The sequence below is a fragment of the Erinaceus europaeus genome, unplaced genomic scaffold, assembly GCF_950295315.1.
Source record: "Erinaceus europaeus unplaced genomic scaffold, mEriEur2.1 scaffold_413, whole genome shotgun sequence".
NCBI lineage: Eukaryota > Metazoa > Chordata > Mammalia > Eulipotyphla > Erinaceidae > Erinaceus > Erinaceus europaeus.
In genome coordinates, this window is record NW_026647334.1 from 1 (window position 1) to 13,601 (window position 13,601).

The 13,601-nt window shown below is 41.3% G+C and overlaps 1 protein-coding gene across 1 annotated transcript; it reads right to left on the reverse strand.

Annotated features, from left to right (window-relative positions):
- Positions 1-20: 20 nt before the first annotated feature.
- Positions 21-10,507, reverse strand: LOC132536307 (uncharacterized). The gene is made up of 4 exons (XM_060183931.1): positions 10,469-10,507; positions 4,218-4,326; positions 2,895-3,415; positions 21-330 (listed from the first exon to the last, which is right to left on the reverse strand). The coding sequence occupies exons 1-4, from the start codon at positions 10,505-10,507 to the stop codon at positions 244-246; spliced, it is 756 nt and encodes a 251-aa protein (XP_060039914.1). The 3' UTR covers positions 21-243.
- Positions 10,508-13,601: the final 3,094 nt, after the last annotated feature.

Genomic DNA, 13,601 nt, shown 5'->3' on the forward strand with positions numbered 1-13,601 from the left:
GGGAAAGATCAAATGAGAAAACTGTGGGGACAGCACCAGGTCAGCATGTGAAGAACTAAGCAGACCTGTTCTTCATTAACTGTGACTCTCTGGGGATGTCACACACTACCTGTCCATGGGCTTTATTGAACCGCCTAACCCGCCTCTCTGTTCCATTCTTCTGGGCCCAAGTGAATCATATCCTGCTGCTGACAAGTTAGCAGGGGACTGCGGCTGCAACATGAAAGTACTTTTCTTTCTTGTCTAAATCAGGCAGACTTTTGAAAAGACGACACAGCACTGACTTGTGACATGGCAAGATGAAACGAGAGGTCTGGGCCGGTCTTGGAGCTGTGCAGATAAAAGTAATCAAATGACACTCGTGGAATGCAAATTGGCATTCTTGACTGCAGCAATTGCACAACCATGAAACATCCCTGACAGCAAGCAAGATTAGGACAAAATGTTATGTAAAGCACTAAACTCAAAAACTCTCACTTGAAAATTCAAACTGTAACACTTACATTTTAATATAGCAACAGTCAGCTCAGCTTTTGTCTGCTTTTTGTAATTGCATATCTCTAGCCTGACAGATATCTTACATTTCAGGTAAAAGAAAAAAAACTGGGGACATATGACTGCTCTTAATAATTTTAATGTTTATTTTTAAAAATTATGTGAGGTTGATTCTTGCTCAAAGTTTACAAGCAATCATCAGCAAACTATATTCTCATTAAGAAAAAGAGCTTCTGACTTTACTCACAAGATACTCAAAGTTCACAAAGAATCAGTATCACTGTATTACTGCCCTTAGGTGAAGACACTGATATACTTTGGTAAAGTGATTAGCAATCTGGTTTTCAAATACTCTGCTCTCTGGGAACAGAAAAGAGTAGTAACAAGCAAGAACTTCATTAAGAGTCAGGAGTTTAAGTGAAATCGCTACAAATATAACATAAAATAAGGATAATCTATTATGGGTATGGGGTGTGTGTGTGTGTGGTTGACTTGTACAAGATCTTACTACTCAAGTACATCTTCAGATCTGAAACATGAAGTGACACATACGCTTAAAGTATGTATGTCTGTGCACAGTAATATCTGAAACTGCAGAATACAAATCAGTAGACAACTGGGCTTAGCCACTGTTCAAAGGAACTAGTATTGGGGAATAGATTTGTAGGCAAATAGTAATGTGGACTAGGAAGAAAATAAAGACCAAAATCCTTATAACCAACTTTTATCATGTTCTAATATAAGACACCACTGGAAGAAAAACTCTCAAGCGCTTAACAGTTATACTTAATATTTTGTTTTCAGGACTCCACTTAAACACAGGTCCCAACCACTGCAACTGTCTAAGAAGTACATAAAAATAATAAAGCAAGCCACTCTCTGACACTTTAATCCTGGGCACACAGGATTACTTTATGATGTCTTTTGTACATCAGTTTTACAACAGCTTGACTCTAGGGTAAATGGGAACCACCATAAATCGCACGCTGCTTTCAAAACCACTTTAATTTCTGTCAGCATTACTGTAACCACAGTCTTGGGGCGAAAGCTACTTTTTTTTCTTTTTTTTTTTTTTCTTTTGCATGTGTATGCCTGCATTTGACAGTCGCATCTTCTACACTCCAGCCGTGACTTTGATCACTGAAACAAGAGATGTCACATGGGAAGGGGGAGAGAAGGACAAAAAAAAAAAAGCCAATCTGCTCTCTCTCTTTTTCTTACATATTCTATCCACATGCAGAACACGATATCAAATCTGTTAGTGGGGGCAACAAGAGCAACACTGGGTGAAAGCTAACTAAAAGGGAGTGGTCCCATTTTTTAACATATCACTTCCCCCAAAAAGCGGACAGTGGGCTCATCAGCAGGAGAGCTAACTGCGTGCTTCCTCGGTGCAGAGAAGCCGCTTGGAGTAGAGTGGCAGTGCTGGAATCTCGTTCCGTACACCTTCCTAGTTCCACGAATGGCACTTAGGACTTTTTCATTTTTTTAACATCCCAGCTTCATTTCACAGAAGATTTTATCTTATTTTTTTTCTGTTCTTTTCTTTTTATTCTGCTGTCGTCCAGGTCCCCAAATGCCACCCTGCATGCAGTCTTAAGTGTAAGTAAAGAAAATCGGCTACTTCAGAATTGCATCTCAAAAAAAAAAAAATCTCTCTCCAAGATTTATTTTTCTACCCAGCGTTCTGCACATTGTTCATTAAATCTCCTGGAGCACTTCCTAGATTTTCTTCATTTTCAAAGAGAGGCCTCCCCCCCCCAAAAAAAGTGAAGGTTAAGGAAGGGGCGGGGGCTGGGGGAGGTGGCGGCGAGAAGCAGAGGTGCCGGGACCGGCTTGTGCTCGCGGCGCACCAGCGCGCCCAGGCGCCCACGCCCAGCCGCCGCCGCTTCCTTACTCGCGGGCAAGTTTTAAAAGTTACCGTGGGTCCAAATTTCGCTTTCCTCTCCGCCCTGAGCTGCTTCTAGCGCTCCCTACATCCCCGCCTTCCTTGCACCGCGTCCCCCACGACTCGTCTCTAACTCCCTGGGAGCCTCCCGCTCACCTTTCCTCGCCAGCCGCGAGAGGGGGCGAATTTCCCGAGGCCCCGCACACAGACGCGCGCGCGCACACACACACACACACACACACACACGCGTTCACACTCACGCACCCTCCCACCAGCACCTCTCCTCGGAAACTTGGGCTAAGTTTAGGGTAGATTTCGGGAGCCCAGCAGGGGCCAGGTCGGACCGGGGCTTCTCTCTCCAGCCCGCCCTCTTCTCCCGCCCCCCTCCACCTCACGCCGCCGGACTAGAGGAAAACACGGCCCCGGAGCTGACCCGGTGGCGCGCGGGCGCGAGGCTCCTTTCTTACGAAGTCTAGAATCAAAGAGAGAGCAGAGGGTGGAAACTTCTTACCATCTCGGCATGCTGGTTGTCAAGTGCAGCCCCCGCCTCTTGGTCTCCTCTTAGCGGCCGCGCCTGGACCAGCCCCTGGGCCGCCTCTCGCTCCTTCTGTCTCGGCCTTTCTTTCCCTCCCCCTCCCGATTTCCTCCCGGCCGCCGCGCTCGCAGCCTCCGCCTCTCCCCGCCCGCCCGCGCGCGCCCTCGCCGCGGCCCCTCGGCGCTCAGGTGACTGATTTACACACGCGCCCAGGGTCGCGCTCGCTCCCCAAGTCGGAGCCTGCAGCGTTCCCTGGGCTTCTTGGGACAAGGGAAAAAAAAAAAGTGGGGGGGGGGAGTGGAAAGCACTGTCCCTGGAGGGGCTGTTCGCAGTCTGGAGGGAGAGGTGACCGAGGGCAGAGACTTGCAATCCCCACAAGTTTCTCCCGTCTGCAAAATTGTCCTGACTACAATGTTGCTTCCCTTTTGCAAAATAAAAGTAGGTTAACGGGTTGTTGTTTGTCCTCGGGTTTCTAGGGGTTTCATGGAGGAGGATGTCTTATGTCTCGCTCCCCCCCCCCGCCTTCCCCCGCCCCCCAACACCACTCCAGGCTCTTTCTGGAGGTGGAAAACAACTTTGGCGCCCCCCCGCGGGGGGGGGGTGCGGGCCTGAAGGTGGAGGTGGCCACTGGCGCCCAGCTGTCAAAAGAGCTTGGGGGAAACAAGCGGGGGCTGCGAAATGCCCGGGAAAGGGCGCGAACTTTATTCCGACTGCTGCAAAACCACGGCTTGGCTTTCCTTTTCTGGTGCTCGCCGGGCTCTGTCCCTTTTGACCAGTCCCTCCTGGCGGCCACCCCCTCCTCCTCTCCCCTCCTCTCCCACCGAGTGGGCCTGTCGCCCCTGGCCCCTAGCACCCCACGTCCTCCAGGTAATGTTGGGGGGAGGGGGAGGGGGAGCAGGGTACAAAAACTCTGAAGGAGAAAGTGCAGGACGGAGGGAAAGGCAAAAAAAAAAAAATTACATGCAGTTGGGGGAAAAGTTTTTTGGTGTTTGCACGTTTTTTGCCGGCCGCGACGCCGGCTTGTGGGCTAGGGCTTCCTTCCCCTTCCCCTGGTCTGGGCCACCGACCTAGGGCTGATCTGGGCGAGGAAGAGGGAGGGGACTGCTGCCTCCTCAGGCGCCCTCCTGGGAAGAACATTCACATCTGTAGGTGACACTCAGCCGACCGGAGTTGCCCTGCCCTGGAGACGCAGAAACTCAGGCTCCGCGCGCACACCCCTGCAGCTGAAGGACATTTCTCAAGTGCTGGCAAAACACACTCCCTGCTGCAGGGGGGGGGGGGCGAGTTTAATTTTCTAACGTACACTTTGTGCCAAAAACATCTCTGCGTCGTGCAGATTTATCATGGCTAGAGCAAACTTTTCTGCTGATCCAACATCGGAGGAAGACACAGGTTTTAAGCATACTCCCTGAACGTTCAGAAATCAGTATCGTGAGGGAGAAAATTTGCTTGGCAGAACAACAGGTTTAGTTAAAAAAATCTCCCTTTCTCTTATCTCTCCCTCAAAATAGGAGAGATACTGGCTTGGTTTTACTCAGAAGTCAGAGATAAATTTCTCTGAAAATTTGTAGGCTTGGAATTTCAATTTTTTTAGTGCAGCTTACTATAGATCTTCACCATGGGAGGGAAAGCAATGACTGGTGACAGACTAGGGCGTAGGTAATCACAATTATTCTGAAAATGTGATTAAGCTTATTGACCTGGATGCAGCTTTTTAACAGTGGTGCCACCACCTGCAGCTATGTCTACTGATTGGCCCTTTTCTAGGCCATTTTATAGTTGATTTCAAGTCACTTCTGAATTTTTTTTCTGCATATCTTTTGGAAAGATTTGTTTGGTAAGTATGTCTCCCATGTTATTTATAATAAATATAGTGTTCTAAGCATAAAGCTAGATACTTGGTTCAAAGCTTTCTAATAGGAGGCAGATTACTTCACTACAGTATAAATCAAAGTATAAACTAGTTATCTGATGACTACTCAAAGGTAGAGATAAAAGAAACTAATATGTGTGCATTTTATCTCAGAAGGCTCATCTTTAAATGATTTGATTAAGGTGTCGAGCAAGTTCCCTTATTCTAAGTAAACATAACTGTAACATCATCCTATAGTTTGTAGTAACTGATTACACAAGGGATAATGATGACCAAATGTGCATTCTAAATAACTGAGTATCATCACAAGAATTCTCCAGAAATGAGCCAAGTTCCAATGTGTTTTCTTGTATCATGGAGAGATGAGAAAAGCTAGTTGCTAATTTCAGAGTCATTACCCATACAAATCCATTCACACACTTACTGCTTTGGACAAATGACAGACCAGCAATTGCCAAACAATTGTATTCACACAGTGCATTTTTGGCTGAGCACCTATACTGGCCAACAGGCAGAAGTTATTCCACATCAAGTAACCTGTAATTTACATTCCCCTGATTGGTTCCAGATCTGCCTGTTTTTGATGTTAGCGTACAAACAATTTATGTGAGGCAAGATGTGTCTATTTGGGGTCCAGTGCTTTTCTGTAAAGTCATCATTATAAAAATGGGGGGATTGTGTTGGGCTGAAGAACAGTCCTTGGAGAAGGAGATTTTACAGAAGCAAAGCCTATCATGTAAGAGAAATTCATAGACTGTTGTTTCCTATAGTGTGTTTGGACAGGGATTCAAATAAAACTTTACTTTTTGTGAGTTGCACAAACACTAATAATCTATACCTGTTTGACTCTTTTTACTATTCCATTTCTCACTCTATTCTTGAATGGCACTAAAAAAAAAAAAAGTTGCATGTACCTGTTTTGAAGGAGAGAACAAAAATGGTTGATTTCCTGCAACAACAATCTACAAAGTTTGTTCTATGCCCCTGTGGCCTCTTAGACACTTTTAGGAGCACCTAAAAGTATTGAAAATAGTCAAAACTATTTTCCTTACATCACTGAGAAATTATTTACCTATTTACATTCTCTCATAAATGTGCAGCAGTTTTCCAGAGACTATGTGACTTGTGACAATAAAACTGATTGAAAGCTGGAGTCTGGTGGTAGCGCAGCAGCGGGTTAAGCACATGTGGTACAAAGCGCAAGGACTGGCTTAAGTATCCTGGTTCAAGCCCCCAGCTCCCCACCTGCAGGGGAGTGGAGTCCCTTCACAGGCAGTGAAGCAGGTCTGCAGGTGTCTGTCTTTCTCTCCCTCCTCTCTGTCTTCCCCTCCTCTCTCCATTTCTCTCTGTCCTATCTAACAGCAATGACATCAATAACAACAATAATAACTGCAACAACAATAAAAAAGAAAAAAAAACAAGGGCAACAAAAGGGAAACTGAAAAAAATGTAAAAAACTGATTGAAAGCAAAAGTAGGTATGAAAATCCACCAGATGTTAGATATATCACTTTATCACACTTTTTCTCTTTTAGAAAACAGTTGTCATTTAAAAATATGTGTATATAGTCATCTCTTGATGCTGCTGTAACAATTAGCCCATGTGTGAGATGTAAGTTTATCATCTTATCATTCTGGAAGTCAGAAGCATCCATAAGCTAAAGCAAGGTGTCCATAATTCTACTTCTTTTTTTAGGAGGTTCTATGGGAAAAATCACTCAAACTTTTCCCAGATACTAGTGGTCACCCACAATCCTTGGTTCAGGTACCATTCTGCCTTTAAAGTCTATAATAGCCAAACATGTTTTACATATGCTATATCACTCTGACACTGTCTCATTTTTTCACTTATAACTACCTGTGTAATTATTGACTTCATCTTGTTAATCTAGGATAATCTATGCAACTCAAGATCTATAATTGAATCTCATGTAAAATGTATTCACAGGTTCCAGGGATTAGAATGTGACCTGTTATTAGGGGCCATTATTCTGATACCACATTACAGTGACAAAGAATGGGTTTATTATCATTATCTTCAATAAACTGATCACTATTTTAAAAGTATAAGGCCTCTTAGGTAGCTTGCCTGGAAGGGTGCTTTCTTTGTCATGTGTGGCAGTTGGAGCCTGGCCCACACAGCACTGCAGGAAGATTCCTGCTGTGGTATCCCTACTTCTGTCTCTGTATCTCTATATTGGAAAAAGTTGGGTGAAACTACAGGGACAAAAATAATAAGAATTTAAATGCTTAATACAATAAATATAAATAGTTGTTCATATTTTTGAACAATATATAAACAAAGAATCAAAGTATCTGATTAACATAATATATAAATATTATAATTTTATTATTATTATTATATTGTGCTGGGGATTCAACTCAGGAACACAAACCATTCTACTACATCCAGGATAATAATTTTCTTACTTAGTGTTGGACCCTTGGCTATGTATAATTCTGCTCCTGAGTCAACCATTTTTTTTTAGAGTGGGAGAGACACCATAATGTCCCATCATCCAAGGTACTTGCCCAAGTGTCATGTTGCTTCTTTATGATGTTGAAATTCAAAAAAAAAAAATCTTACTGGTCAATTCTGGAAGGTGGGTTAGCAGTAGAGCAGTTGTCTAGCATATACAAAACCTGGGGTTCTATGCTAGGCATTGCTTAAATCCAGAGCAGTGCTCTGATCTCTTTCTTTCTCCTCTCTCTTATTATCCCTCTTATTCCCTCTCTTACTACTACGCATACACACTCATACACACATGAAATAAGTAAATAAATAGACATTGAACACTTACCCACCAGTAAGTGTTCAACAGTAATAGAAATATTAATGTTGAGAAAGATAACTTACTGTGTAGAATTCCCACCTTTCCATGAAGGAGACCTTGAGAACCATACAGGAGTACCATGAACAGCACCAAAGAGAATTGCATGAATGGTATAACAATATTTTTATATATCTTTCTCAATCTGTCTCTATCTAGTCCCCTCAAGCATGTTGAATAAAAAAGTCAGGCTGCTTTCTTTTTAAAATTCATATTTCTCCCAATCCCAGAAGCTCTAGGACTTTGCTTGTATTTCTTGATAACTCTTTTCAATCTCTTGCCCTGTTACATACTGCCTCTACTGACCTCAACTAAATCAATGAAACCAATGTAACCAAGCCATGTTATGCTGCCACTGCCTTTGTTCTTCAGATTGTATCCAGAGACAGCAAGCCTGAGATGTCAACCTTCTAACTCTAATCTGGTGAGACCTTTCCTAACACATGGGACTACCTAGTTCCATTTCAGATGGTACACTCTCCAAAAAAGTTACAGATCCTAGATGTAGGCTAGGATCTAGGGGACTGGGTACATTGTATACATGTAACCATAAATTAGGGACAACTATATACCTCAAAATAAAAGTGCTTAATAATCTTCTATGATTAGACTTAGACATAGCAAGCTCAGGAATCTAGTACAATAGCCTAAAGAAGGCACCTTAAATTGTCTAATCAAATGTTAATTAATTAGGCCTAGATACCCTCCCCTCATCCCCTACCTTACATCCTTCAATCACTATCTACTCAACTAACTACCCAAAAGAAAGCAATATATGTATCTCCTCATCTCTTCTGACAGCATCAGCATTATTGTCACCCCATGATAATCTTTAGAAGAAAAAGGGTATACAATTAGCCAAGAGATATACTAGCAAAATATATATATCAATAAAGGATAATCATTGTCTCTATGACAACCTTTATTAGAGTCATCAAGCAAGTAAATGCAGTAAAACTAGAGGCTAATTTAGACCTCACTAAAATCCCAGATGTGTTTCCTCCCCCAACTTGAGGCCAGACCCTATAGACCAATTTGAATACAACAAATGGCATTTAGTGCTTTAACAGCTGGAAGAAAATTCAATATCCTCAGATAATGAAGAGACTACAAAAACTGGAAAAGGGCAAGAGATTGGCTAACTTAATGGTATCCTCTTTGGTCACTAGCAGGCCACCCCACTGTGGCCCAGTTGAGAGAATCCTAGGATTCCACTATAGATACGATGGACCCAGACCTCTAACAGATCCCTTTCTACCATCACTAGGCATTTCTGTCAGGAATGTGATCATAAGCCATTCTGTGGGTCTCTTCAGGACCTTGTCCCCACTATAAAGTAGCAATGGTAGGAAGTGCTTCACTTTCCAAAGGAAGGCTAGATCAGACTACTCTGGCACTTACCCAAGGAACACTGGTCCTGAAATGAGTGCAGCCTATAATGTTTCCAGCTGTGACCATGGACTGTAAGCTCTGCAGGAACTGGGAGGTTATATAGGCTCCTGCACTAAATATACATGGGTCCTGGGTCAGATTGATGTGGTAAACAGTTAATTGTATTTATATATTTTCTTGAAGTTAGGGAACTACTCCCTACTCTAATCCAGCTTTCTAGTTCTACTCTCAACTCTGACTACATCTCCCAGACAATATGTTGAGCCCAACTCCATGTTAATTATCAAGCTCAGGCAAAATCACTAAAGTCAGGGGCCTCTAGGAATACAGCTAAAATAGAATTCCTAGCTTCTTGCCACCCTGAAATCCCTACTCTCATCTTCTCTATTCCTACTTTCTGAGTCCTAGTTATTAAACATTTTGTCCTGCCTCATATTTACTGCCTTTCAGACACCAAGTTGCAGATGACATAAGGATTCCATCCTGAACTCCATGGGCAGACAACCTCACCAATGTGTCCTGGACCCTTACCTCTCCACAGCCCTACCCCAGTTAAGAAAGATAGAAACAAGCTGGGAGTATGGATCAACCAGCCAATGCTCGTGCCCAGCAAAGAAGAAATTACAGAAGCCAGAACTCCCACCTTCCACACTCCAAAAAGAATTTTGGTCCGTACTTCCAGAGGGAAAGAAAGGTTAGGGGATGATAACCATAGGACTCTGAAACCCAACTCCATCAGGACCCAGAGAGAGAAGAGGGGAAAAAAAAGAGGACATTCAGAAGTAATAATAGGTGTAGGTGTGACTAAAAAAGTGAAGGCAGGACCATAGAAAAAATTAGCAAACATACATACATACATACATACATACAAACATATATAGACAGTCAGAGAAATAATAATGACATTGGGAGAATCACTGAAATTTCCAATAGAGGGAATGGAAATGTACAGAACTCTGATGATCGGAACAGTGTGAAACTGTATTCCTGTTATTTTGTAATTTTGTAAATCACTAATAAAAAAAAGATGCAAAACACATTATAGAAAATGCACAGGGAGTCGGGCAGTAGCACAGTGGGTTAAGCGCATGAGGCACAAAGCACAAGGACCGGCTTAACAATCCCGGTTCGAACCCCTGGCTCTCCACCTGCAGGGGAGTCACTTCACAAACGGTGAAGCAGGTCTGCAGGTGTCTATCTTTCTCTCCCCCCTCTGTCTTCTCCTCCTCTCTCCATTTCTCTCTCTCCTATCCAACAACGACATCAATAATAACTACAATAATAAAACAAGGACAATAAACGGGAATAAATAAATATAAAAAATTTTAAAAAGAAAATACACTCAAGGTATTCTCAAGGTATTACTAAGATTATTTATGAAATAATTGAGAAACATTCAAAAAAAAAGAAGCTTGGCTGTGGAAGTCTCTCATAGGTATTGTGCATTCACAATACCTGTGCATTCACTGTGCATTCACAGTGCTCTTGGTTCATTTCCCAGTACAAAAGGAAAAAAGAGAGAAAGATAAAAGAGAGAAAGAGATAAAGCTTGAAAAGGAAAGAAGGCGACTAGTTTGTATGGTGCTCCCATGTGGTGATCAGGGACTTGAATTCCAGCCCTTGATAAAGTGTAAACTACTAAATAAACAATCCCCTGCCATATAACCATCATATAATCAACAGGTTTTGCTTGTAATTCTAGTCATGTTATAAGTGTACATTCATGGTCCTGTTTGCTGCTAATGACAAGTCTTTTTTGCAAATTAGGTGAATAAACATTTATTTGCATAGTATATTCTTTTTTAATATTTATTTATTATTTATTCCCTTTTTGTACTTGTTTTATTGTTGTAGTTATTATTGACATCATTGTTGTTGCATAGGAGAGAAAGAAATGGAGAGAGGAGGGGAAGACAGAGAGGGGGAGAGAAAGATAGACACCTGCAGACTTGCTTCACCGCCTGTGAAGCAACTCCCCTGCAGATGAGGAGCCAGGGGCTTGAACCATGATTGTTAAGCCGGTTCTTGAGCTTTGTGCCATGTGTGCTTAATCAATCCGCTGTGCTGCCGCCGGACTCCCTTGCGTAGTATATTCTATACAAATCCTAATGAGTTGTGTTTCACAAAATAACTTATCTTGGACCACAAAGATGATTTAAGTAAGTGATTTTGTGTACTGTTCTTATCCTTTCTAGGAGATCCCTCATGTTGTGTTATATTCACAATGGAGTTAGAGTTCTTGCTAAATACTTTTATGGAAAGAATGCAAGACAAGCAAATAAAAAATGCTGTTATGTGAAAAAGATCTTAAATTAAAAAAAAGTAATTTTAATGTTCAAGCAAAAATCAGAGATGCAAAATATTTTATCATTAGTGAAATGAGTTTATTTGTAACAATATTTATACTAATACTCAAGTTGAGGATGCCTTGAGACTTATTTGAATGAAGCTTTGGTGTTGTGATATCTCTCTTTCTGCCTCTGTACTTACTAAGAATGAAAAGTAAAATTTATTTTATCTGATACTTATGTCTCCTTTTGGCAGTGCTTTTATTATGTCTCTGTCAGAAAGAATTCCCACATATTTATTTAAATAATGGCTCATAATACTAATGAACTATACAGTATGATACTGTTTACAGAAAATCTCTAACCCTATCAAAGAAAAATGATTCACTATTCTTCTTCTTCTAGCGTTTGCCCTTCTTCCGTAGCCAGTCAACAGCGTCAGGTTGAAAGCTGTCAGGAGCTGCTAGTTGCTGGCTTTGAAAGTGACTGGGATCCATGTGGATTCAGTCGGCTAGGAAGGATCGTCAGTTTCCCCAATGAATGGGTACTCACGATGATTCACTATGTGTAATGGTCACTCATTTTATAATATGTCATAAGTCAAGCATTATGAAAAGCACACAATAACCTATAGTTTGAGGAACTCTAATTTCTTATCCAGACATCCAAAGGTTAATATAATACCTTTCAGGAATCTGAAAATACCAGATCTGTGTTTGTTATACAAAAATATTGTTAAAATTGTTCTGTATTTTGTGGATCATTTCACATTCTCCTGTCCAAGCTCCTTCCTTTCCTCCATCACACCCACTCCCTATGCCACTCTCACTCATTCCCATATACAAAGTATGAGTTGTCCAAGAGGCAGAACCTTCCTTTTTTTTCCTGTCTCTGTGTTAAAGTCTTCATTTCTCAACCACCCCAACTACAACTTGACTCTCCAACTATTCTATTCCCCCCAAATTTGAGTCACTTCTTATTTTTCATATTGTCTAAATGAATCTTGTTAACTGAAAGTTCCCTGGATAGACTGTTTTCACATCAAACTTAATCCAACACTGCAAGCTCCCAAGTTATTTTTCCTAGCTTTCCTTTTCCTCTGTTTTTATGACTTTCTCTTCCCCTCAAGGGTATATCCTATATTCATTTCTGAGTATGCAAGGCTTACCCCAGCCTGGTGGCATTTATCTTTGGTCATTTCCTTGCCTTCATTGGCCAAATCAAGTCATTTGCTAAATCACCTAGAAGTTCATTACATTTATTCTTCACGTTCACCATGTACAATTCATTCATATGACCACTTCTTACAGGTTAACTACTACAATGTTTTAAAATTTATATCCCTTCCATTCCTGTTCTCATCCATTTGTCATCAGATTTTAGTTTTTTTCAAGTTTTTGTATTATATGTCACTTTTTTTTTTACATAATGTGTGCCTAAATAAATAAAGCCTTCATACCACTCTGTTTTATTTCATGTTAAGCCAAATACTAATGTTATTTTCAAGGTTCACTTTTACCCAATTTGTACACCAAATAAAGTCCTTGCTATTTAATAGTTGCTCAATACATTTGCATTGACTGAATAAATATTTTTTCTTATATGAATCTGCTATTCTAATCAAATAGTGCCCCCTCCAAAAAATGCATAATCATTTCTATACTTAAATTACTAATTCTCCAACTGGATACCTTCCTCTTCACTTATTCAACTCTATTTTAATTTCCATCTCCTTTTTTTCTTTTTATTTTCTTTTCTAGATAGAGACAGAGAAGGATAGAATGAAAGAGACCACTGCACTGAAGCTTCCTTTAACTTAGTGGGGTTTGGGCTCCAACCTGGGTGGTGCACCTGGCAAAGAAGTGCTGTATACAAGTGAGCCAATTCACCCAGTCTTCATCTACTTCTTACTTTATTTTTTTCATATTGCCACCAGTATTATCGCTGGAGCTTGGTGCCTGCAAAATAAATTCATCACTACTGGCAGATTTATTTTAAAAGTAGAACCAGAGAAGGGTAGAGAAGGAGAGAGATAACTACAGCACTGCTTCACTGTTCATGAGGTTTCTCCCTGCAGGTAGAGACCAGGGGATTTGAACCTGAGTCTTTGTGCATGGTAACATATGCACTCTACCATTTGCCTTACCACCAGTCTTTTTTCATCTACTTTTAAGTCATTTGAAGTCACACAGTGAGACACAACTGCGTTAAGACCATTGATAATTAAAGTTTACTGAGTGGGTACAGTATATTAAGGTCTTTATCATTTTTTTTCAACCACAGTACTGCTGAGCTCTGAC